The 27,237-nt window shown below is 38.7% G+C and overlaps 2 protein-coding genes across 6 annotated transcripts; one reads left to right on the forward strand and one right to left on the reverse strand.

Moving 5' to 3' along the window:
- The first annotated feature begins 1,467 nt into the window (after nucleotides 1-1,467).
- Nucleotides 1,468-7,995, forward strand: LOC103713100 (oxysterol-binding protein-related protein 4C-like). The gene is made up of 7 exons (XM_008799888.4): nucleotides 1,468-1,684; nucleotides 2,562-2,720; nucleotides 5,227-5,472; nucleotides 5,802-5,898; nucleotides 6,204-6,498; nucleotides 6,582-6,684; nucleotides 7,502-7,995. The coding sequence occupies exons 1-7, from the start codon at nucleotides 1,682-1,684 to the stop codon at nucleotides 7,754-7,756; spliced, it is 1,158 nt and encodes a 385-aa protein (XP_008798110.1). The 5' UTR covers nucleotides 1,468-1,681; the 3' UTR covers nucleotides 7,757-7,995.
- A 273-nt stretch (nucleotides 7,996-8,268) lies between these two features.
- LOC103713098 (subtilisin-like protease SBT2.5) lies at nucleotides 8,269-26,789 on the reverse strand. 5 transcript variants are annotated; one of them, XM_008799887.4, is made up of 13 exons: nucleotides 26,489-26,789; nucleotides 22,238-22,300; nucleotides 21,563-21,795; nucleotides 20,428-20,572; nucleotides 19,896-20,290; nucleotides 17,405-17,500; nucleotides 17,252-17,324; nucleotides 16,207-16,492; nucleotides 14,629-14,954; nucleotides 11,134-11,401; nucleotides 10,316-10,597; nucleotides 8,664-9,074; nucleotides 8,269-8,482 (listed from the first exon to the last, which is right to left on the reverse strand). In XM_008799887.4, exons 3-12 carry the CDS (start codon nucleotides 21,736-21,738, stop codon nucleotides 8,671-8,673), a joined length of 2,451 nt encoding a protein of 816 aa, XP_008798109.2. In that variant the 5' UTR covers nucleotides 21,739-21,795; nucleotides 22,238-22,300; nucleotides 26,489-26,789; the 3' UTR covers nucleotides 8,269-8,482; nucleotides 8,664-8,670. The 5 variants fall into 5 exon arrangements, with proteins under 5 accessions (XP_008798109.2, XP_008798105.2, XP_008798107.2 ...); XM_008799883.4 differs by having other exon boundaries at nucleotides 8,269-9,074; XM_008799885.4 differs by lacking the exon at nucleotides 8,269-8,482 and having other exon boundaries at nucleotides 8,671-9,074; nucleotides 22,238-22,277.
- Between the last annotated feature and the right edge of the window lie 448 nt (nucleotides 26,790-27,237).

A 27,237-nucleotide genomic window follows, 5' to 3' on the forward strand; every position in this document is an offset into this window, starting at 1 on the left:
AACACAAATAAGCATCGCTATTATAAGACGTCTTAGTGATTAGCGATGCTTATAAGCGACAATTATTATACCTTGCGATGCGAACCAAAAACTTTGTAAAATTATTGTTCTACAGTAGCATTGCCAATGCTTTTGCGCACTTTGGAGAGCGCCGAAAATCTATTCGTGGTATTTTTTTTGCATCGATAAATATATTAAAAATTATTGGTAATACCAGATAATCCTGTAGTGAGGTGACGACATGCATGGCCGTTGCCATCCTCTCCCTCTTAAATGACAGCCAACTTCTCCATTGTCTTATTTGTCACCATCATCTTCAAAAGGACGTCGTGCACATCTCTAGCTGCACCAATTACCTAACGAGGCATTCATTCAACCTCAAAAGGTGAATTCATCTCCATCCGCCAACCCAAGATTCGCTTACAGCATGCAAGAGCACGTAAAACACCCAATGATTTGCTAACCCTTGAGGCAAATAGTTTCTCCTTAGAGCTCTAGACACTTAAAATTCTTATGTCCAAGCAATTTTACAATAAATTTACAATAAAATACGATTGCTCATATAGAAAAGCATGCGTGCACGTATAAATCATGCAGTTCCTTCAATCAAATAAACACATCATAATCTATATAAAATAAATGTTAAAACATTTTGTCTACTTCTTCGCAAAGAATCCTTATAATCAGTAAAATTTAGTGAGAAATAACATCAAGTTGGGAAATTAATGACCCACAACTAGACTCCATACCCAAAGTATCAAAAGTCAAACCCATTTATTTTGCTTTAAGTTGGGCGATTAAAACTTAGGGAGCATCTCTTCGGATACATGCACATTCTTAAGTCAAATCCATTAAATCATTTGATTTGACCGTAGATAAATAGATTCTATGAAGACTACGGTGGCTTATATCAATCCATCAATTCGTACAGTAAGATGCCAAAGATAAAATGGCTCCTATATTAATGGCTTTGCCTAAAGCTCAGATATGATTTGAATATCAAGGTATACCATATTGTATCACTCCGGTATGACTCAAAAATATCCTGCACCTTGTACTAATAACTATAGCAAATTGGTGACGACATGAGGCTTATAAATTGCTAAATATTGCAACCAATATTTATGGCAATGTAAACAATCTTGCTATCCAATATCGTATTTGGTATAATACAATTGATATGGTAATTAAGGTATGTGTCGTATATTTTTTTTTCTTACTTTCTATTATAGTATCATTCTGAAATCGATGCACAGATACAAACTGATTTGGATGGGTACAAACTGATTTGACTCGAACTCAACCAAACATGGGTACCGATTTAGACAATTCTAAGTTTTTCCGTCGATATCATTTTTTTTCCCGACTCCGGTCGATTTCTGTCTCTATCTAAAATAGTCTGGGAACAACAAAAAGGGTAAGAAAATTCCATAAATCATAATAATATATCCTGCTTTCCCTTCCTTTCCTGGCATCGGCTCTCTCGCCCCCCTCGCTAAAATATTTATACAGCCGGAGGGGAGAGCTCTCTCTCTCTCTCTCTCTCTCTCTCTCTCTCTCTATTCTTCTCTAATTCAAGCAAGAGATCAGAAAGGAGAAGAGGGGAGAGAAGAGATTTCGATTCAGGTTCTTGCATCTATCTATCTCTTCATCGGTGGCTTCGGAATCGTCGCTCCAAGCAATGGTAATGTTTCTAATTGTATTTCTCTCGTACGTCCTCTTTGTTTTCGTCTTTTTTTTTTTTATTTAGATCGATCGATGTCATAGCATATCCTACCATGTCAGCTCCAAGGGTTTTTTTTCCCCCTATCGATCGAGCTGAGAAGGAAAAATAGGTTTTAGCCTAACTTCGCCGGAAAGCGGCCGGCTTTTCCGGCCGGCTTCTTCTCCCTCCTCGATGGCGCCCCGTCTGCTATCGTGCGCTCCGGCCGGTCACGTTCACGCCTGATATTCGTACCCTCCCCCACCCCAACTTTCTCGATATTTTTATGGTGTCTTACGCTTGACGCCAACGCCAGCTCGCGCGAGCTTACCGTGGAATTTGTGTGTTTTCATTCATACGCATTATTCCTTCTCCCCCTCTCTCTCCTCTTTCTTCCTTTTTTCTGAGAACATTGATATTCACACTCCTCCACGTTTTATTAGCTGCTGCTCCGCCGGCTTGGACGGGTAGAACCAAGGAAGGTGGGGTAGTGGGTGTGTGGATCGAAATCTTTTCCGAGTATGCCAATCGACAAAGGACGGCAGCTATCGTGCGCCGTATATTCGCGGCAAAGCCGAGGCCGCCCGTTGCTTCGCCAATCGAGCGATTTCTTGTTCTTTTCCTAAATTCCATTAAATAATCCGCTCTCCCTCCCTCTTTTTTTTCCATTTTAAAATTATTATTATTATTTTCTTTTTCCATTTTAAATGCCAGTGAGCGTGCGAAGAACGTGGGCAGCGCGTGGGCTTTGCTGTAATTTTATTATTTAAGAACACGTAGGCCAAGTATATTAGCAAAAGAGATTAGAAAGGGAAAAAAAAGATTGTTTTGAATGGAATTTAATATATTTCTTTTGCAGGTGAAGGAGGAGGAGGAGGGGAGGAGGAGGGCGGTGTTGACGCCGCCGCTGGCGCTGGAGGGGGGGCTGGCGGCGGATCATCGGCCCCCCAATGTCCTCCAACGCGTCCTCAGCCTCTTCCGGAGCGTCCGCCCAGGATCCGATCTCACCCATTTCCAGGCAACCTCTCTCTCTCTCACACACACATACACACAAACACACACTTGGCCCTGTTTTTTATTAATTTTTATCTAAGTATCTTGTCTCGGACTCGGAGCATGTGGCCGTGGCCTGGTTGGAGTTTAATTTGTTTGGACGTGGCTCACTGTATCAAATACTATGTAATTTAATTCATCCGATCTAAGTCGTGGTAGGCCCGGTCTGTCCAGGTACCTTGAATAGACGGATCTAGGAGGACTAAGTTCGGCCTTCTCAACGATTTTGAGGATCGCACATTAATGAGCGAGCACTCTGTAGGGAAGGAAAGCTGCAGCTTTCCTACTTAAACATGCAACTAGCTAATAAATTAAATTTTGTGTACTTATGTGGAGTTGAATAACCAAAATAGTAAAGTCTTTGATTGCTATCAGTAATATAAAAATAAATTCGACTTATGGTCTATGTACTGAAAAATAAGTATACCAAGTCAAGATATTTTAATAACATTTTCTAGCTAGATTTTTATCTTGCATGGAATTTTTAGTCCCATATCAACTATGCAGTGAATAGATAATTTTTTCTTTTTCGATAAGTTCCTCAGTTCTTATATATATGGCAACTTATCTTGCCTTACATAAGAAGAGTATGCTGCGAGATTAGCTTGTCAATAATTCAATCAAAAAAAATTAATAATATTTTAAAGAAAGATATTTGTTAAAATATATGACCTCTACTAATTATCGAAGGCATATTATGCACCACATCAATGGCTAACCCATGGTAATAAAACAAGAATCTCCCATAAGAGACCTACTCCATACTCAGAATCATAACAGAAAGTCGTGAAACAAGATTTTCTTGACTTAGTTTTTTTAGCTAAATTTATATGTTTATTGTGCCCATAATTTATCTTAGAGGACCCATAGCAATCAAAAAATTAAGGGCCAAAAGTAAGTGTATTTGCACTAAGAGGCCTTGCTTGATTAACAAATAAGTTCATTTGCAAGCAAATAACCTTAATTAGATGTATAGATTAAGGTCGCTTGACCAATAAGCTTGCTTGTATAACGTAAGTTACTTGTTAGGCACCATGGACAATCTCCTAACTCTCTTTTTTTTTTTTTTGGCCTTTCTTTCGTTGTTGGAAAGTGTCAGGATCTTTCATTCCCTTTGGAAGATAATGATATAAATTACTTGATTACATAAAATATGGACATAGCGTTATCGGACCTACAACTACTGTCCAAGACACGTGACAACTTCCACTAGAGCGGAGAAACTGAGGAAGCTGACAAAAGGTGTTAAGATTACGTGAGTGGGACTGGACGGACGAATAGTTTCAAAACATTAGATGATTCAGAAGAGAAGTTTATAAATCAGAGCTTTGGTCTTTCCTGATGCCTTCTATCATTATCTAGCAAGAAAATGATCTTTTTGCTGTGTGATATTTTAATGAATAATAATGACATATTAATTTGAAAGTAGGAGCTTTAGATAATGCTTTGGTCGTCCTATGAAACGTGGGATGGCACCATCTCTAAATTTATTTGTAAAATTAGAGACGGTTGCATGCTAAAAGATGGGATGCTGGATCTAACACGCCATTAACAACCCCACAGCTTCTTTTTAAAAAAAAAATACTACCAAAACAATACTAGCTAAAGGAGCAAAAAGGCAAGGGAGGTTTGAGTTTCATCATAGTCATAAAGGGCGGCTCCTAATTGTTAGCTTGATGTTTGCCACACGTAGTAATTACCTTGTCATGTTGCCTTCTAGGATAGCGGGGAAGAAATCAAGCAGGGAATTTAGGCTTGAATAATTACTTTCTCATGGTCCTTCCGAGGATAACAGGGAAGAAAGTGGGGAACATATGCTTGATGCTATTTGATTGCACTTTCGAGATAAGCCTAGGGACCAGTGTCCGCCGAGCCAACCGAACCGGTGTATCGGTGGGCTTTGATACTGGTTCAGTACTAGTTTGCTATTTGTTGGACCAGTGCTGAATCGGAACCACAAAAAAAAAAAAAAAAACGGCCTGGATGCATTTTAGCCATAGAGTGACAATTAATACTACTCTGTGGCATTAAATGTTCATGCGGCCCGCGTGGGCTTGCTATCCTGCGCGAAGAACAACGTGCGGGCACGGAGAAACAGTGCGAGCACAGTAACCGTACGGGAGCGAGTAATGCTTATAGCCATTTCTGCCAGTAATGATGGTGGCAACACCAATCATTTGAAAGAAATAATGGGAAAATTACCCAGGCCAACCACTTAGATTATAGCCACTGGCCTACCACCCAGTTTGCAATTCTATTGACTCTTTTTCATAAATATGCTTGTGAAGGAGAAATGTGCGGAAATCATTCCAAGTACTTGTATACTATAAACAAGAAAAAAAGGGGGCACCCATGCAACCCTGTTGATTAATATAGTCACGAATTGCATGCGTTTTAGCGTGCATTTATTCCAAAATTCAAAGGATAAAATGAACGTACGGGGAAACTTACCTTGTTTTATACAAATGCAGCTTCCTCCTCTCTTCAACGTTCCAAAATCACAACTTCAATGCTATGGTGAAGGAGTGTATTGCATTGGCGAAGACTACTTAAGCAAGTGTGCTCGAGGTAAGAGCAGCCTTGACAGATTTGCTTCAGTTGTTGCATGGAGCATATCAACAACACGGCCTGCAATTTTTGGATTGGCTCCTTTCAATCCTGTTCTTGGAGAAACCCATCATGTCTCCAGGGGAACCCTCAATGTCCTTCTCGAACAGGTAATGAATTTTCTGATGCTTATAATTTGCGCCTTCCATCAGGATCTGGGTCTTGTTGTTTGCATGTCATATATTGCTTAGTAAATTTCAAACTAATTTATGAAAATTATTATGATTAATCATTTTGTGTCACTAATTTCCTTTTTAACTTTTTCAAGTTATTTTACTACCAGCCCAGTCTGTTTTTCCTTTCTTTTCTTTTCATTATGAAATAATCTTAGGCTACATGTCTACTCTGAGTGAACATAAATTATGGTCAGTCATTCTTTGATCATGATCAACTTGGAAAATTGTTTTTTTTTTTGGTTAATTATACTTATCTTTTGCAGGTTTCACATCATCCTCCAGTCTCTGCCCTCCATGCAACTGACGAAAAGGAGAATTTAGAGCTTATCTGGTGTCACAACCCAGTTCCCAGGTTCTATGGTAAATCTAAATATCATAAATTTTTATTTCTATAGTTTTGTTATTATCATATGTGGCCAAGTAACCATACACTATGAATTTTGTATTTAATCAATAACATGTTCTTAGGTTCCCAAGTGATGATAGATCTCCATCATCAAGTGCTTCTGGTTCCTCTTATCTTAAATGTGTGCACATTGCCTGCACAACCATTAACCTGGCAACAGTTTTGATACAATTTTAGCTAAGCAAGCTGGATATTCCTTATGCTTTATTTACCACATTATGTTCTGTCTCATTTTTTTCAAAAATAAAAATTTCTGAAGGTACTAGTGTTGAAGCTGTCATTAATGGCAAGAGGCAGCTAAGGCTTTTGAGTTTTGGCGAGAACTATGAGATGGATTCACCAAAGCTACTGATAAGAATACTTCCAGCTCCCAGTGCTGATTGGGTTGGGAATGTTAATATCCGGTGTAAAGATTCAGGCCTTGAGGCAGAACTTTGCTATTACAAGAGCCATTCCTTCTTCGGCTTTGGGGGAAATTCTAGGTCCGTTAAAGGGAAGATTTTTCATTCCAAGTCATTGAAGACCATCTATGAGATTGAAGGCCAGTGGGATAGGTATTGTGATGATCTTTAGATGTAACTTTAATATAATTCAGCGATTAACCTCTGATGCAGAAGCTTATGATTTTATCTTTCAGAATCATCTCGTTAAAGGATGTTCACAGTGGTGATGTTAGAGTTCTGTATGATGCCAAAAAAGCCATCTCAAAACTTAACACTCCTATTGTGAAGGACCTGAAGGTACCTACATTTCAAACTTTATAACTCATACAGAGTACCAAAGGTGTCTTTCTAATTAAACATTTTAAGCTTATGTTTCATGCTAGTATAGAATCATGTTGAGTGTTGATAATCCAAGTCTCTAATGGATTTGAAATGAATAGCACATCATTTTTTGCGGGTTGGGTACAAATGCATTAAGCTACAAAAATCTAGAAAGACAGTTGAAAATGAGTATTTAAATCTAAAAACGGATGAATACAATATTCCTGAACCTGACAAATTAATGAAATGAAAAGGGATGAGTCAAATAATAAGTATCATTCAATGGATCTTCTTGGAACAGATGTCGAAGTTGTATCTTGAAGGTGGTACCCAAAATTAATAGACAAAGAAATGATCTCAGGAAAAGCAGTGAATGACTTAAATAAATTTTCAGGTTCATTATATTAGAATTGGAGTCAAAAACATTTAACAATGAACAACTATTTGTCCACTGTGCTGTTTTTTGAGCTCTGGACTGGTAGGTTCTGCACCCATTGGTTCATAGACAGGGTAAAGTAGGACCATGAAGGCCAGACATTTGTAACAAACAATAGTTAGCAAGTGTATATCAGGTTTTTAGCAGCGACATGGAAAAGGAATTATGAATTGGGCTTGGAATTATAATGCCCATATCTTCCCATTCTCATCCATCCTTCCTATGATCTATACATGTATTCATCTACTTCATTATAATCTTCTTTTATACTTTGTTCAGCTTTCATAGGATTTTCTCTAGAGATGTTACACATATTCAGCAAGATTATAATGCTCATATTCAATGGTTTTGAGGCAGGGCTTGTGGTCAACCGAATCAGCAGTTGTGTGGGCTGAAGTGAGCCAAGCCATACTGGACAAGGACTGGGACAAAGCTTGGGAGGGAAAAAGAACTGTAGAGGAAAGGGAGAGGAAGCTTCGAAGTGAAAGGAAGTCGAAGGAAGAAGTTTGGGTCCCCATGCATTTCTCGTTATCTCGTACCAAGGAGAGTGAGTGGGAGTGCTGGCCCTTAGAGCAGTCGGTCCCACCAGCACCAATTATTCTTCCTTCTTGAGATAGAAGCCGGAGGCCCCTCCACTTCATGCGGATGAAATCCACTTCATTTTATCACAAGATGGAGCCTGGAATATTTAATATTAAAAAAAGGGACAGAGATTGGAACATTAGTTGATAAGTGCATGATATTTTAGTTGTCTATAATTCATTCCTTTTTCTAGTAGATGCTCTCGATGATATTTGATGCTTGTTGATTATTGTAATAGCTTTATATTAATCCCCATCTTGCTGACAAAACATGGCACGGCCTATCAGGGATGCATGCATGATGATCTATAAAAACATCTAACTCTTTTAATTAGATTGGAAACTTGCATGCCTCAAATCTTGCCCGGTTCATGTCCTCAAGCTTGACAGGAGGGTAAAGCAAGTTTAAGATTAAAATTCTATTAGCATGTCATTTGAAAACCATTTTCAAATTACAGCTATTTTTTCTTGAGACCAACTCTGACATTATAAGGAAACGCAAACAAAACAAATAACACAGGTATCCACCACAAAAAAGGTTACTGGATAAAAACTTTGGTTTTGGCCTTTTTGATTCACTTGTAAATACTATGCAAATCATTACCAATAAGGCAAAATAATCCTTAACCCAGTACATTTGGGCAAATGTTTGGAAAACCATGCACTATTAATTCCTTACAATGTTCATACCCCCTACGTTAGTTCTTACAATCTGGAACAATGTTATTTGAGTCTTCTTAGCACAAATTCTAGGCTTCTGCGCATCCAAAATGATCCATGAACCCACGTAAGTAGGAATTGATGAAAGCTTGCAGTATCACACACACACACCAAAATACTGTTATTAGCATTGACATTGCACGATTTGTTTACAGATATAGCTTGTAAGTTTTATTTTATCATACTACAAAGAATAATAGCAAGGTTGGAGATCAGACCTCTTTATCACCTGAAGCCCATTGCAACAACTGGGATCCTCACCTTGTGCCCTCTGTTACCTTTCATCAGAATCTCACCGAAGCTATACCCTCCGGTCGCCGACCTAACTGTGAGGCTCACTGTTATCTCACGGGATGCTCCGGACAGCACCGTCATCGCCGGAGGACTGGCCTCTAATGCAATCTCTGGTGACATTCTGGTGGTGATGACGTAAGTCTCCGTCGCAGCCACGTTTGTCACAGTTCGCTTGACTGTTTGAGTTCCCTCCAGATGGGAGATGGCGATTGATGGGTTGTTGAGATCAGCTGGACGGCCACCAGTTGCATTGCAAGCTGAGCTTGTGATGTTCAGAATCTCGTGAGAATCTACATCTGGTACTGAACACAAAAACCTGATGTAGTCTTGGTATGCTGTCAAAAAGAAAAAAAGGAAAAAAAGTGGTTCAGAACTGAAGAACTGATGTATAAAGAAAACTGGATAACAAAGACTGCATGGAAATACTACTAATCCGAAATTGCCTACTATTTTCTAATTAGCAGGATTGAAAAAACAGCTGCTGTGATAAAAATATAGCATAACATGAAAAAAATGCAGCATGTAAGAGTTTTTAACCATTTTTTTCACCCCGGGTTTTGCACAAAATTCAGAAACCCGGATGTAAGCACTACGCAAGGGTTCAAGAAAAGTTTCAGTCAAAAATTTAAAAAAGCAGGGTTTAAGTAGGGTTTTTTTTTTTTTGCATGTATACCTTTATAAATATCTAAAATTATGTGTATACCCACACAAATTTACTGTTTACATGCATACCCTCATAGATTATTCTTTTTACATGTATACCTTTATAAATATTTGAAATATATGTATACCTCTGCATATTTACTATTTGCATGTACACTCTTATAAATTATTTCATTTTGCGTATATATGCTTGCAAGCTTACTATTTGCATGTATACCTTGTAAATTATTTCTTTCCACAACTCTACCTTTATCGAGTTACAGGTACACATGCAAAAAAAAATAAATTTAGAAGGATATACATATAAAAAGAAATTATTTATAAGGATATACACAAAAAAGAAATGTATACCTCTGCATATTTACTATTTGCATGTATACACACATGCAAAAAAAAAAATTATACACAAAAAGAAATGATTTATGAGAGTATGCATGCAAGTAGTAATTTTGTGAGGGTATATATGTAATTTTAGATTTTTTTAAGGGTATACATGCAAAAAAGAATAATTTATAAGAATATACACATAAATAGTAAATTTGCATGGTATTCATGTAATTTATATATTTATATAGGTATAGATTCAAAATACCTTTTAAGAAAAGCATGCTAAATTGTGAAAGGAAAAAATTTGAAAGTCATCCACCCGTGATCACCGAAAAAAAGGTCAAATGGCATAAAACCATTTCATATTAGTATGATGCTTCAAATAATGGGAACACCAAAAACGAAAAAATACAAAGGAAGAACCAAACCATGTATATAGATAATACCAAAAAAAGAAAATAAAGAAAATGAATAGATTTTACTGATAAATTCTAAACCATCAGAAGACATGTAACTAACTCTTAATCCGTCATCCTGTATATTTTTTAGGTTTTCATAATGCATTTCAGATAACCAATTAACTTACATGCATCTAGAATGAGTCCAGGATCTAAAGCAGCTTTCGGATCAACAGCACCAGCCCCATAATCAAATGGTGTTGCTTGTACTAATGTCATAATTTCTGATCCGGAATATTGCTGTGCCAGAAGTGGTCTATCCCCACGATCCTGCGTAGTGGCTGTTGTCATCAGGGCTGATTTGATAGCAGCTGGGCTCCAGTGGGGGTACCTTTGCTTTACAAGTGCTGCTATCCCAGCAATGTGTGGAGCAGCCATGCTAGTTCCAGATACCATGGCAAATCCTTCTCCTGCTCAGGCACACAAGAACAAAAAAGAGAGGATCAGTTTCCAGAATTAGAATAACTTAACAATGCAGTGAGAGGCTCTATAAGTTGATCTTACAGTGCAGTGATTAGATATCAGGATTCGGACTTAAAATAGTTATTAAGTATTACCCAGAGAATCCTAGGAAGCTAATGTACTTTAACTGAGAGTCTACATTAACAAGGCTCAGATAACAGAAAGTGATTTCTTTTGCCATGTCATAACATCAAAGATTGATGCAATAATTCAACCAAACCTACAGAAACTTCATGAAATGCTTAAAATAGTAATTTTTTCTTTTTCGGAGAGAAATAGTGATTATCCTACAAAGCAGATTAAGTTCAATAATTTTCCTGAAGAAACAGGGGTCCCTGACCTCTTTCATATGACTCTCGAAAAAGTTCTCAAACATGTTGTCTAAAGAATTCAACCAGCAGGTTGTTGCCACTGTTTCCACCCTATGTCCTTAATTCAAAAGAAAACAGGAAAACATGGTGAAAATAATTGGACATATCCTTACCGACATAATTGGCCTCATCTATTCCGTCTGGTGCCCAGGCAGCCCAAATGAGATTTCCTGGAGCTAGTATATCTGGTTTAAGGACATCAGCATCCTGAAAGCTGAAATCTCTTACATCTGGTCCTCGAGAAGAGAATATTGCAACCTGGGGAGCTGATTTATGAAGTATAGGTGCCAAACCATCTGCTATGCTAGCCATTGCTTGGAAACTTATTGGCCTACCAGCCCAATCTCTTTTTGTTGAACTATTGTAGAAGTCTATGAGATCCTGTAATCAAGGATTTCAAAGAGAATAAATTGTCAGCAAATTAAATTCAGAATAAGATATTAGCATGAATGGATAACAAATAGTGGATGATATATCAGCACAGAACTTTGGATAACAAGAATAAGCCACTAGGAGAACCACAAATTAGTCGCTGATGTTCAAGTATGATTTAAATGACCAAATACAAGGAATATTTGTGATCTTGTTCCTGTTGTGGTCTGGATGCCAACAGTGAATTTTGACGCATAATTTCTTTCTTTTACCCTTTTAATGGAAGGGTGTGAGGCATGGATTAACGAACCATGCCAAACCGGGCAGTTCGGGGTGTGCTGAACCGGACCGGTCGACTGCCGATATTGTTCATTGGCTCGAAATGAGACATGAAGCCAGCCAGTTGAAATGCCCTCCATGTGGCTACCTTCGCTTCAAAACCCTCGGCTCAAGACTATATTTACCACTTCGCACTATTCGCCCGATTTGAAGGCCAAAGAAATGCCGGAGGCCCCTTCGAAACCCTCTGGCCTCCATCCTCTTTTGAAACCCTTTGTCCTCCTTCGAAACTCAACAATCTGAGGTAAATCTCTCCCACCCCCCTCTCTTGATCTTCACGCCGGCCTCCATCCCCCGTCCAAACTCCTTGTCAGCATCGGCCTCTCTCACTCCCCTCCTTATTTCTCTCCCCACTCTCCCTCTCCCTCCCCCTCCCTCTCTCTTCCTCTCTCTCCTACCTCTCCCCCACTCTATCCATGTTTCTATGCACCCCGAAACGGAATGGTATGGTAGTACGGATCTGTACCGTGCAAACCCGGTCTCCGGCCAGTACAAGCCCCGGCACTAATTCGGAGAATCTTGGTTGGGGGTAACCAAGATCCACCGTACCGGATCCGGGAGGCGTACCGGTACGGTTCCGGTTTGTACCGAAATCGGGCGGTACGAACCGGCCAGCTCTTCCCCGCCGGAGTCGGGGAAGAAGAGAATGAGAAAGAGCGCGGGGAAGAGAGGGAGAAAGGACACCTGTGGCCGCCATCGGACAACCGCGGAGGGCCGGCGGAGCCTGGCGGGGGGCAGGGAAAGCCACAGGGGCGCGGCGGAGGCCGAGACCGCGGCCCCGCCTCCTGTTTCGAAACAAGGGATGCAGCCACGGATTTTTAATTTGGGGGTTTTAAGTGAAGTCGGCAAATCGATTAACGACTTCACTTAAAAATTTCCAAATTTTTTCCTTCCCCACGCTCTCTCCTCTGTCTTCTTCGTCTCCAGCACAGAACCGGCCTGTACCGGTTTCCATGGCTTCGGCGTACCGGTAGTTGGCCGGACCGGTTCGTACAGGCCCGTACAGGCCGGTTCGGCATACCATGGGGGTAACTTTCAGCTCTCTACTTAAAATTTCTTCAGCCTCCATACTATTAAATATAGTGAAAATGCTCTATCAAAGTTTTGAAAAAGCTGCCCTTTTAACATATGGAACAAAAGCTATCTAAACTTTTCCTCCAAGGTTCGCCGAATCGGTACCGGAACCCATTCCGGTTGTCGAACCGGTACCGTACCGACACACGGTACAGTAGGACGTGCCGGTTCCATACTGACATGCCCATTTTTTTGTGTGAAGTTTTTCAAGTTGATTTAATTGATAATTAATCTTTTTGAACTCTTTCAACGATTTCAAGTCTCATTTCATCTTTTTTGATTTTTTTATTTTTTTGATATTTCTATGATCCTGGTTTAACCTAAATGATGCATCTTACTGTTTTAACATGATTCAAATCATAAAATAATTAGTGAAATATTGCATGCTACATGAAGCAACATGAAATATTCTCAAATCTGGTGAGGCAAAAAATATAAAATAATACAATCAATTACATATATTTAAAGTAAACCATACATACCGATCCACCAGTGAGTTTCAGTTTACGCATGCTACACAGCATAGGGATCACGGTGCACAATCTAGGGGAGCCCGCCAGGATCTGATGGAATATAGAAGACAAGCTCCTTGAAGCCATTCAGGAGAACACGATGCAGCTGCAAATGACCTCGTATATGGAGTAGAATCCATATACGTATCAAATTTCAAGTCGTATACTGGATCCTATTACCTGCAGCCACAAGCAACCTATGATCCATGCGGATACGGATATGGTACGTCTGAGGCATCTTCTGATAGTTACTATCATACGCAGCTCGAAGCGTTTTATGGGTCGGATTTTGCTATCGGCTTATTCGGATGGGCTCCTTCACAGTCGTTTTATTAGCCAGTTTATTAGCCAGAGGACCTCTCAAAGCCAGAGCTTCAACAAGAGATCCAAGAGTGCTTATAATCCAGAGCGCGTTCCTTATAAAATGAACATACAAGACTACGCCGCTTGGTTAGATGGGTGGGTTGATGTGCCTCCTGACTATACTGATGATCCGGATATCTACGAGAGGCATCGCCACTCGATCCAATTTGAGATATTTGTATGTATGTTGTACTTTAAATATATGTAATTGATTGTATTATTTTATATTTTTTACCTCACTACTTGATTTAGGAATATTTCATGTTGCTTCTTGTAGCATGCAACATCTCACTAATCATTTTATGATTTATATCATTTTAAAATAATAAGATGCATTATTTAGGTTAAACCGGAATCATAGAAACATCAAAAAACAACAAAAAAACATCAAATTAGACTTAAAATCATTGAAAAGTTCAAAAAGATTGATTACCAATTAAATCAACTTGAAAAACTCCACAAAAAAAAAATAAGTGTGCCGGTTCCATATCGGCATGCCCTACGGTATGGTGCCGAACCGGGACCGTACCACTTCGTCTGGTTCGGCGGACCTTGCTTGAAACATAAACACCAGTAGTCCAACATTTTTAAAATAACTGATTGAAGCTATTTTAGAACATCGAGATCGCATGCTTCAAAAGTGTCACATTTGCGACATTTTTGCAAAAGGCTGACATCTCACATGCAGTTCATTTTGTCAAGTATACGGAAAATTCAAAAAAAAAAGGAAGAAATTTGGAGGCTTCCTCAAAACATAAGAGGAACTCTTGAAACATGCATCTTGAAGTACTCTGGAGCCCATGTAGGTGCAAAGTTATGTGGTTCTAGCAACATGAGTGATACAGTTGAAAATTTCAGTTGCAAGCAATTACAATTAATTTATAAACTACCATCAATGTACATGATTGATAAGAAGAACCAAAAGAGAGGCATCAGAATATTAAGTACCTTTGTCATACTGACATCTGAGATGAGAATCCCAGGGATACCAACAGGTACAGGATCAAATTTGGTTCCTGGATAAGTGTTCTCCACAGCAACAACAAAGCCAGCTGCACCAAGAGTCTTGGCTGTTTCAGACACCTTCTTGATTGATGCAGTGCCTGAAACAAAATTGAAGGAATACCCACAAAGAAGAATTCTTCCCACCACCATTTTCTTATTTAAAAGTTCTGGTCTTTGGCAGTCTAATGGATTGTACTTCATGATTGATGAATCAAGCAGTACATCATTTGCAGAAACTAGGTCGAATGACTTATTCCCATGCGTAGCAGCTGTAGTTGAACAATGAAAGGTAACTTATGATATACAAATGATGCTGAGGCTTCCTATAGTTATAAAGAACAATTTTAATAAATCAAATGATTTAAGTGAGAACAAGACATAATTAAGTGTGAACTAGGCACTTGATATACTAAAACAACTTCTAACAGAAGCATAAGCCAGAGTTTCTAGACATTGAGCCAACAGAAGAAAATGAAAGCAACCAAATCATAGAAGTGATAATTTATTCACCAAGTTCGCTATTTAAAATTGCAAATACAAAAATAAAAAACCAGACACATGCACACACACACACACACACACACAGAGAGAGAGAGAGAGACAAGCTAAAATGTTCATGGGTGCATTTGGCCTCAAATGGGTCCCAATCAAAATCAATGATGGACCACTCAAAATAAAATCCACACAATTGATCATAACCCCGTCATATAAGGTGGCAGGAAAAAAAAGATCACACATTTTGAGATCTTTTACCCATGCATCAGATTGAAAAAAAATGGAAATTTAACGGTATGCTAGTGTTTTCTAGTTTGATCCATAATCTAGACATATCCATATCAGCTGAAATTTGATTAGTGTAAGGTTTAAAGTATCTATAGATCAATATCAATGGATCAGATTTGCAAATGCCACATGTACTTTTGCTCATTGGAATTACCAGTCATTTTGTGCTCACTTGATGCCTAGGCAAGAGACTTCCAAAAATACTGTTCTTTTATTCTCTAGGCATTTTATACACTATAGACAATGACCGATAGCATGGATTTTCATTTTCAGAGAGGTCCATCATCAATTTTCATGGGGAAGCATTTGGAGCCAAATGCACGCAAGAACATTCCAGCCTAACTCCATATAAGCAAAAGAGTGATAGAGCAAACATTTCCTCATCAGTGGGCAATGCACTCAAAATTTTCAACTTCTCAAGCTAAATAATAGCTAATCTTAGATTTTTGAAGCTTGTTACTGGCATACAACGGGCAAATGATACAGGAATACTTTCTGATGTAAAAGGCAATATAGAAAAGCCTTTAATTATGATTTTTATCAGCACTACCTGTACACAATATGACAAACTTTGATGAAAAAAATCCACAAAACTACTATGTCAAATGAAGTCTTTATGTACTTTAGCTACAATGAACAAATTGATTTCAAGATTACATATTACATATAGATCTGCAACCTTTCCCCATATATAACTTAACCGTCTCAGAATAAAACACATGCAATGTATAAACTTACGTGAGAGTCCAAGCCCTGGTATTAATTTTCCATTTCCTAGGATTATATGATTTTTATATCTTCGGTCATCAACTGCAGCAGCCACAGTTGTAATCCATGGACTGAAAGACACCAAGGTTTTGGGGAATGGACCTCCATTTCCAGCAGCCTGGGCAACAAATACTCCTGCTTTCACAGCTGAAAGAAGTGCTGCATCGAAAGGGTTTAAAAATGTGGTTTTTGTAGACGAAGGTGGGCTATTTGGCCCTACTGAAAGATTAAGAATGTCAACACCATCCTGAACAGCCTGTAAACCAACATTTGTCCATGTTACATCTCATATATTGCAGATGAATTATGACAATCTGACTAATCTAACATTTCAACGAAAAGAAGATATAATTTGCAGCAATGGAAATACATAATACAACATAGTTTAGCAAGCAGGTATGAGAAGAAGTGAGCTTGTTCCTCTACTATACACTAACATCTATCATTGTATTAGTTCATGTCTTGGGAGAAATGTATGCTTCACTATCATAAATGCTTAGATGCCAGAAAAGGTCATGGATACATGATACATCAATGCAACCCAAAACTGCTTTCAAAAGGACAAAGGTTGTGAAAGGATGGTGTGTACCGTGACCATATTCCAAAGAAACAGAATCAGAGAGGGCAGGACAATTACCAGATACAATTAGGAACTATTACAACGACACCAAGGAACAAGAAGAAGCTGAAATCCCACAACAATCCCCACACACACACATGCACGCAAAAGAGAGAGAGGGATCATTATAATGATGATAATTATTGCATAAAACTATCCAATGGAAGTGCATCACTTTAATATTCAGTTTTACAGGCATCTTCATAATGCACTTCTGGACACCATATTAATATTCTGACATAGAACTGCAGTGGTAACCCTTGAGTCAATTGCATTCAAAATAACATCATATAGTATAAAAGCTACCATACAAGCGTGACCTTTTCTTTTATAAGGAAAAATACAAGCCTGATTTTATTTTCACTTTCCACCACTATCAACATGTCTCCCACATACCTGCTCAATGGCAGCTACCACATCAGAAACATATCCCCCAAAAAGCCTATACAGCACCTTGTATACAGCAATCCTGAAGGCAGATAACCAGAGAAGTGTGATCTTTACAAGTCAATACTGTACATCTCTTGTGTCACTTAAAAAATGCCTAACCTGGCACGTGGAGCCATACCACTTGCTTTACCAAATTCATGTCCATGCATTCTCACTGGTATTCCGTTGTTCCCAGCAGCAATTGCTGCTGTGTGACTGGTAATATAATAAATTTAAACATCAGTACAAATGAATTTGGATGAAAAAAGGATTAATCAATATAGAATATCAGTAAGAATTAAGAAGTAAAACAGTTTTAAGAATTATCTGCAAAAGATATTTATATAGGAGTGGCAATTTACTCTGCCCCATCGGGTACGCAACCCGACCCAAACCTAACGGGGTGGGTTTTATCTAACCCGTTTAGAGTCATGGGAATAGGCCATTATTCTAAACCACAAAGCAGATCCAGGGCAGGTGCAGATAATGGCAATGCCACCCCAAACCTGATGCAATTATATATAAGCCTTTCACCAATCAGACCCTCCCCAATTGTTACTTCAGATCCGGATAATATTCTATAATCTATACATTATTGATCCATGGAGTTTATTTTTCTTTGTACTTTTTTAGGTTCATCTACACCACCACCAGGTAGCAAAATTCAAACTATCCTTGATGATTATGATGTTAATGGAGAAGAAAGTATTGTGATCGTTCGTGAGAAAGATTAATCATGTAAAAGGCTACAAGATACATGCTTAGTTGTTAATTTTTTCAGTTGATTGCTTTTCTTAGTTTGCGAGACATTTAACTTCCTAGAGAACAATATTTCTGTTTATTGTCATTGGAAATTTGATTTGTTATGTTCACTCTTATTTTTTTCTAATGTTATGTGAAGTATCGAGATTTACTTTTATATTCTTTTGTTATTTTTTGATTTGTATAGGCAGAAAAGCTTGCAGGTTTATCCACCACATCTAACTCTACCAACCCCAACCCATCCCGAGATGGGTACAGGGTGGGCATGGTACAAGGTTTCCAATTGCAAGGCAAGAACGGGTAATGGCCTACCCAACCCATACCCGCCCTGCTGCTAATATTTTGCATTGTCTGATCAAGTTGTGAACAGGTCTCTGCTCATCCTTCGATAATTATATATATAATATTTTGCATTGTTTGATCAAGTTGAGAGCATGTTCTAATCATCCTTCAATAATTATATATACATAGTGCACTGAATTTGGAGATAAAATAAGACACTTTCACCAGAGACAAGGAAAAAGACCATGGTTGTTTAGGGGAATTTACCGGCAGGGCTTGCTTTGTGGATAAAAGTGATTAAAGAAGCCATACATGGTACCTGAAAACATTGTGAAGTACCAAGGAGGATCTTATGTGTAATATTAGGGGACTTCACTGGCAGGGCTTGCTTTGTGGATAAAAGTGATTAAAGAAGCTATACATGGTGCCTAAAAACATTGTGGGCTCGTTTGGTTCGCAGGAAGCATTTTTCCTTCTCGGAATATGATTCCTGAAAAGCAGATTTCTGAAAAGAGGATGTCTAAAAAAGTACTTTTGGCATGTTTGATTGACAATGGGAAAGTGACAGATTTTCAGAGTGCTTATATTTGGTTGACCATCCATTTTCCTGGAAAAGTTATGTGTAATTCCTATTCTACCCTTAATAAAAATTAGGTCTTTAATGCCTCTTGAATGCCGAAGGGCCTTTTTGGAAAAAAATAAAAATGGAGTGATTCCCGGCTCACGGAAAAGTAACTTTCTTATGTTTCTCATGGGAAAGACTTTCCCATGAAATGTGGGAATCATATTTTCATGGGAATACAACTTTTTCGTCTCTTCTTTGAAAACTCCAACCAAACAAGAAGCATCTCATTACTTTTCCGTTGACCACACTTTCCTCCCTTCTTTTCCCGCGAACCAAACGAGCCCAGTGAAGTACATAGGAGGAATCTTATGTGTAATATTGATGAAACCTGACCCAAAATCTCAGCCATTTAGGCAGCATTTAGGTCGATGGGCCCATGAAAACTTATGCACCACAGGGGTCCTTTCCCTATTCGATATAATATGGATGAAATTAGAACCAAAAATCCAAGCATTTAGGTGGATGGACCATGGGCAAGTAGGGTAAATGGGCCCATAAGTACTGAAGCACCAGAAGGATCCTTTCCCTATATGACGTGAGATTATACAATGTTCTCAACAAATATTACCAATCAAAAGCCTTTTGTTATTCCAGTCAATACGAGTGGTCGGCATGACTTATATCAACTATATTGACCAAAACAGATAGCAATTAAAAGATGAAAACAGAACAAAAAATTTATTAACACCAATGAGTATTAGACAAATAGACTCAGCACATATGTAACTAGAAACTTAAATGTACAAATTGAAATCATAGCTGATTAATGCCAGATACAAAGTTACTGACGCAGATCCAGAACCTTTAGAGGTAAATGCACCAGCAACAGTACACTATTTCATGTCATGTAGTAGAAGACATACAAGTTTCTATAAAAGTAGAGAGACATAAAGAAAAAATATCATAGCAAGAGCTATGAGAAAGAAATTCCACGGAGCTCACCTTCCATGCCCATCACCATCCAATGGTGATGCAAAATCAATTGTAGGATTAAACGCTCCTGCTGCAATTGCAGCTTTTGCAAAATGTTGGGCTCCGATTATCTTCCCGTTACAAAAATCCCTCTTTGTATCTGGATCAATTTCACACTTCCCCCTATAATGTGGAAGGGGTCCATATGGCTCCGAATTGTATGTAGAAAAGCTTGGATGCTTTGGATAAATTCCTGAATCCACAAAGCCGATCACAATATCTTCTCCTGCTTTGTCAAAGCCACCACCTGTTGGCCATACACCTGTAGGTAGTCCCAGAAATTGCGGAGTGTGTGTTGTTAATTTTTTTACTTTCATGTCCTTCTCCACATATTTAACCCCAGGAGCTCTACTGAGGGCCTCTGCCTAATAAACAAATAAACAAATTAATACATAATAAATAACAAAAGATGTCCATTGGTGAATAAGAGGAGAAAAATTTACTGAGCAACAAAGAACAAGTGCACTGAGTGGTCTCAAAGCAATCTGGCGACATCTTTTACCTTGTCAGGAGACATGTGAACAGAAAAACCATTGATTAGATGGCGATAACTATACAGTTTCTTGTAGGTTCCAACCTCAAAGAGTGAGTCTAGAAGTGCATCATGTTGTTTCTCGAGGTGAAGGGCATATGATGTCACAGCCTCACTGATAGGAGAAAATACCAGAAATGAGCATGCAATCACTTGCTAATACAAATTTCATGAGATGCAGATGAAAGTAAATATGAATCCATAAGAACAAACCTTAGCAGAAAGCATCGTCACATGCTCAGTTTTGCAAAATCCACTCATTGCTTTCTTGTCATTTTTCTTTTTTTATTTTCTTAATATGATGTAGCAGGCATAATGCATATGAATTTTAACTAGCCATTCTTTCTAAGTTAGCATCATCTATGATCGTAAACTACTTCAGATTGTCTAACTCCAGATTTTCTAAGGTTCAAAACGATCATCATCGTCATCACAATCATCAAGCTATTTCCCATCAAATATGGGGTCAGCTATAACTATAGAACACAACTCAAAGTTGAAAAAAGCTCCAAGGTTGAGAAGGTCAGGCAATACCTAAGTCTCAAAGAATTTACCAAAAACTGATGATCATCACATACAACTTTGTACGAAAAGACATACTTTCTTAAATATTCATGATCATTTTTTTGGAACCACAGCAAAAGAACAAAGGGGGTGAAGTCAAGGAGCAATTGTTGATCGAGTGCATATGTATCCAAAATTACTATAAATGTTCTGTACGTAAAAAGAATACAGCCATGGACATGAATTCACACAGCTCTGCAAACTCATTGTGAAGAGTGAGGTGCCTTAGTAGCATAGGTGAAAGCCATGAAAGCGGATCTATGAGGTTTATGACAAATGACACCTAATAGTGTAATATAATGTAGTCATCCTTGTCTTTCTTGCACCGACAAGAATTTAGAGCCAACCCCCAATTATTGAATAAATCAACAGTGACAACCATTCTGATTAATGCTGATGCTAAAAGAAGGAATTTATTAACCTCAATACTTAATGAAGCAAAATAAGAAAACTGTTGATTCTTACTCATTGATAGCAGAAATAGCAGATGCATGAAAATAGAATTGGAAATAAAAATTCAGAAAGAATATCATATTGCTACCTGGTGATATCCATTTCTTCAACTGAATCAGCAGCTGTTGGAGCAAACCCATCGACACCACCACTATAACTCATTATAGGTTCTCCTTCCATAGTCACAATATAAATATCCCCACTTCCAATAACTAAAAGTGGGAGAAACACAAATAACATGCACCAGAGCTCCGTCTTCTCCATTTTCCTTAGAAGCCAGCTAAAGTGCAAAGAACAATATTGTCTTGCTGAAGGCCCCAACTGTAAGTATAAAAAGAATTATTTATTAAGATGGTTAGCTTTATATTTCCATGCATTTGATCAGAAAGTAATTGAAGAAGACATTCTATGATAGACTTAAATTATTAAGAAGTTTCCAAATAGGACTTCTCAAGAGGAGCGAAAAAGAAGATGCATAAGAATGGCAATCAACAAGCTAAACTGGAAGAATTGATGAAGTGACACCAAATGGACAAGAGTTGCTGACAGAATGGGAGAACAAGAACTCTGCCAATAGTAGACTATTGAAGCAAGAATGAACTTAGGGAGGAAGTTTGAAATTATAACCAACAATTAACTCAGAAATGCAACAAGAATGAGAAAACTTAGGGAGGAAATTTGGCATCAGTTCACCAGTAAATAAAGAGATGCAGATGTAACAAGCAGGAAATGCAACAAATGGTTGAAACGAGGAAAGCTTTACCTGTAAATCAATCACAGAAAGAAACTTCACAATCTGTCACCTACATTGATGCATGAGACGTGACTGACACAGCAAGAAGAAACCAAAAGTAAGAATAATAAAAATAACAACAACAACAACAAGATGGGCAAAAAATTATGAGGGAGTGATTTCACATATAAGCCATGGTCATGCACCAGAGAACATATGATATTATCCTTGAAGCAATTATCTAAATTCCAGTTGGTGGATGGCTGCATCTGAAGCAGCAAACTTTAAAAGATTGAGCACCTCCCCATATACCTCCTTGTTAGATAATATTTAATTATTTAAATATTTTCAGAATTTTGGTTGGAAAAGTTAAACCATTAAAGCATTTACTTCATAACTAGTTTGATACACTTTAGTGCCATATTTGAAAAAAAATAATGCAAGTAGAGTTGCATTTAATACTTCTCAATAGTAGGCTTTAGTTAGATGTGTGATCTTTTTGCGCTATTCATGGCTGATCTGCTTGACTAACCCTGCCGTTCACGCATGCACGCCATGTCACGAGCTGGGCCTGTCACATGCATGTGGAAGCTTGTCTTTTGTTTTTAATTATTTTGACTTGTTCATTTTGGTGTTTATTTATCAAGCTAGCCATAAAACGGGCATTATTACCCCACAACAAAGAACCCCCCAAACCTAGCCATTAGAGCTGTTACCTGACTAAGTCTCTAGTTAAAGGATATGGCACAAGGTCTTGGCACCAAGGTCCACCGTACCGGAACCCGTACCGGTCAGCAGCCGGTTCGGTACGACAGGGCGTGCCGGTTCGGTCCGGAGGCACATCAGCCCACTCCTCTAACCAAACGGCATTGTAGTCTTTTATATTCATCTCATAAGGAATGCACTCCGAGTTGTAAGCAGTCTCGGATCTCTCGCTAAAGCTCTGGCTCTGAGAGGTGTCCTCTGGCGGATAAAACGGCTATGAAGGAGCCCATCCGAATAAGCTGGCAGCAACATCCAACCCGTAAGATGCTTAAGGCTGCGTAGGGTAGTAGCCACCGAAAGATGCCTCAAATGCATCATATCCATATACGTATGGATCATGGGCTATCTATAACTGCGGATAATAGGATCTAGTATACGACTCGAAACCTGATACGTCTATGGATCCTACTCCACATGCGAGGTCATCTGCAGCTGTATCATATCCTCCTGAATGACCTCGAGAAGCTCGTCTCCTATATGCAATCGGATCCTAGGGGCTCCACCAGATCGTGCACAGTGGTCCCTATCCTGTGGAGCATGATGCATAAAGTAAAACTCACCAGTGAATCGAAGACTATCGTGTTGCTATCTCATAAACGGCGGTGGTCTTTGATTATGAGACACCGCACGGTGGTCTTCGATTCACCAGTGAGTCAGTTTATGCATGCTACACAAGATAGGAACCACGGTGCACGATCTGGTGGAACCCGCCAGGATCTGATTAGTATAGAAGACGAGCTCCTCGAGGTAATTCAGGAGGACACAATGCAGCTGCAGATGACCTTGCACGTGGAGTAAAATGTATAGACGTATCAGATTTCGAGTCGTATACTGGATCCTATTATCTACAGCCACAGGCAGCCTATGACCCATATGGATATGGATATAGATATGATGCGTCTGAGGTATCTTTCGGTGACTACTACCTAATTCAGCTCGGAGCATCTTACGGATAGATTTTTGTTGTCGGCTTTATTCGGATGGGCCCTTCACAATCGTTTTATCAGCCAGTTTATCAGCTAGAGGACACACCTCTTAGAGTCACAGCTTCAGCGAGAGATTCGAGACTGCTTATAATCTGGAACGCGTTAGTTATGAGATGAACATACAAGACTATAATGTCGCTTGGTTAAAGGGGTGAGCTAATGTGCCTCCTGACTATACTGATAATCCGAATATCTACGAGAGACATCACTACTCGACCCAAATTTTGATATCAGTATGTATGTTGTACTTTAAATGTATGTAATTGATTATATTATTTTATAATTTTTATCTTACTACTTAATTTGAGGATATTTCATGTTGCTTCTTATAGCATGCAACGGTGACATAATCATTTTATAATTTGTAGTATTTTAAAACAATAAAATGCATCATTTAGGTTAAACTAAAATCATAGAAACATTAAGAAACATCAAAAAAAAAATCAAATTAGACTTACAAATATTAAGAAAGTTCAAAAAAAGTGATATCTCAATTAAATCAACTTGAAATACTCCAAAAAAAATGGGTGTGTCAGTCAGAACCAACACGCCCTACCATATCATGCATCGGTACCGTATCAAATCGGTACCGTACCGAACCGAACGCTGACCGACACAAATTCGTGAACCTTGATCTCAAGCAACTACAAGAGTCAACGGGTCAAGCCTTCCACATGCTCATGCTATGTCAGGAAAAAGTAGGACTGAGCCACGGATAAATTCAATGTTTATTTATTGGGCTAGTCACTTTTTCCAATACTACTACTATTTTTCCCCATTTTTTTATACTCTCAAAGTATTGATTTTGGTCAACTAGAGAAGTCGATCGTGTCACTCCTTCCATATGGTCATGCTATGCCAAGAAGGAGAAGGGTGGAACCAGGGATCAGTTTGATATTTATTTATTGGGCTAGCCGTAATAAAGGGGGCATGGTTAGTCCATAACAGCTAGTATAACCTACCCAGGCTAGTTGTTAGAGCTGTTACTCGACCAGCCTTTATATAAAGGCCATGGTCCAAGCTCTCAGCACTCTCTCTCTCTCTCGATGGCCATCTCTTGCTCTTTCTCTCTCTCTACTCTTCACTCGCCTACTTTTTCCATCACTACTACTAGTTTTCCCATATTTTACATACTTTTAAAGTATTGATTTCCGGCAACTAAAGGAGTCGACCAAGTCAAGCCTTCCACATGCTTGTGCTGCGCAAGAAGGAGCAGGGCAGAGCCAGACATCAGTTGTATCTTGGGAGTGTTAGAGCCATCTACCATGTACAAGAGAGACAATAACACTCCTAGAGCAATGTCTGGCATGTCTCCTATCCAGGTTCCTCTATTCTGTTCGTATTTACCTGCAATATTCTTAACATCAAAATATCTGAAGCAGAAGCAATCTACATAGATAGAGACATGGTTTAAAGAATCAAAAGGCAATAAAAGAGGCTTCCAAATTTTCAGTCATGCCACTCAAGAAGCAGGAGATAAATAATTCTGTAAGCCATTAATAAACAAGATATAAAAAATCAACTAAAAACCACTGTTGAAAACAATAAAACAGGGTTCATCAAAAACAATAAAACAGCAAGCCCAAAGGAGAGCAAAGTTAACATTATCACCCCTAAGAATTTGATTACTGCACCCAAAAAATAATGATAATAATAATAAGTAAACCAATAATGTGACCATGGAAACATAGTTACAGGAGGGGAAATTAATTAAGGGCTATTATCAAGAACAAAGTCTGATGAAGTCCAACATCAAGCTGGAATATAATAAGAGAATCGGTCCAGTAATCCAGGGAGAGAAAAAAAGACTTATCTTTTTAAGTTTGTGGGTAATAATCAAGCAGATTTTTTATTCTCTGCATAAAAGACGAGCAAAAAACGTGGGTATCCAATAAAAATATAAAAAGATAAAGCATCGGTCTGTCATTTATGTTACCAATCTGAAGTATTTATGACTCTGGAAACCAAGAAAACTCAAACAGAAAAAGCTCATAAATATAGTTCTTTCGTGATTCCAAAAGGCTCGAAACTGAAAGGAAAGGCAGAAAAATATCTCCCAAAATACTACATATTCTTCTGAAATATATGAAGAAACAGATCTTGAAGTTATCAAACGATCCAGATGAGGTGCTTCCTACTTTTACCCGAAAGAAAAAGGAGTAAATAATTTAGCACCAAGAAATCCACTAAGTTATCAATTCAAAAAAAAAAAAAAAAAGTTACCCCCGTTTTTTCAGATAACATAGAACAAGATAAGGCAAGAACTCCAGTCAGATTATTTCAAAAACGAAAAGCCATTAAAGAAGCATGTATTATAATAAAGAAAGTAAAGATTTCTCTCTTCTTGCAACAAAAACCCAGAAAACCATCCAAGAGCTTGGTTTCAGCCAAGAGAACCAAAAAAAGTCATCATCCACGCCATTAAAAAACAAAGACTAGGTACATTGGAAAAAGATCGAAATAGACCGTTAAAGAAGCACTCAAGAACAAACAAGAACAAGAAACGAACGGTTTCCATCTCTTCTCTTACCAAAAACTACCATCTAGAGCCGCAGGAACGCCTGAGAGAGCCATGGTCGGCGCTTCTACCGTTAAAGGATCAAGAACCGCATCCCGCGCTAGCCAGAAGGAAGGAATCGGCGAGGACGGCCCAATAGCATCCTCACGCCGTAAAAGGTAGATCGATCCGCAGAGAAAGCGAGCAAAAGCTAAGGTTTTGAGGGTTCTTGGAGAGAGAGGGGTCGGAGGGCTCTTCAAATTGGAGACAAGGAATCTCGGGAGCTGGTAGTGCCACTAGAGAGAGAGTGGGGCAGCGAAGCTCACGGAGCGTCACGGGGAAGGAGGGCTATAAATGTCGGGGGATAAAGTTATCCGCGGTGAAGTTTAAAAAGGGCTGTTTTCTTAATCATTACAACATTCGGATTTGTGGGACCCAGCTGGGATTCGGTCGGTCAGTGGGTTCGGAGATCGGGAATAGATATTGGCTGTGTTTTGGTTCGGGGTAACATACCACGGCTACCGATAGATGCGGCGGTCCAACGTCTCCTGTCGGTCCCGGCCGCGTTCCCCCAGTAATTGCGTTATAATGGGCGTTCAAAGTAAGTTACTGAAATAAGTAAATAAACCTCAGTAGGGAAGATTATTTATTGATTTCCCTGTTTGGAATATAAAAGTTACCAGAGTCTATGGCAAAATTTATGGAGAAAAAAAAAATCCACCAAGATTATCATCAGGTTGACAAATTCCTTGACTAACAAGTCACCCCATCCTATAGGACGA

The sequence above is a fragment of the Phoenix dactylifera genome, chromosome 9 (assembly GCF_009389715.1).
Source record: "Phoenix dactylifera cultivar Barhee BC4 chromosome 9, palm_55x_up_171113_PBpolish2nd_filt_p, whole genome shotgun sequence".
Classification (NCBI taxonomy): Eukaryota; Viridiplantae; Streptophyta; class Magnoliopsida; order Arecales; family Arecaceae; genus Phoenix; species Phoenix dactylifera.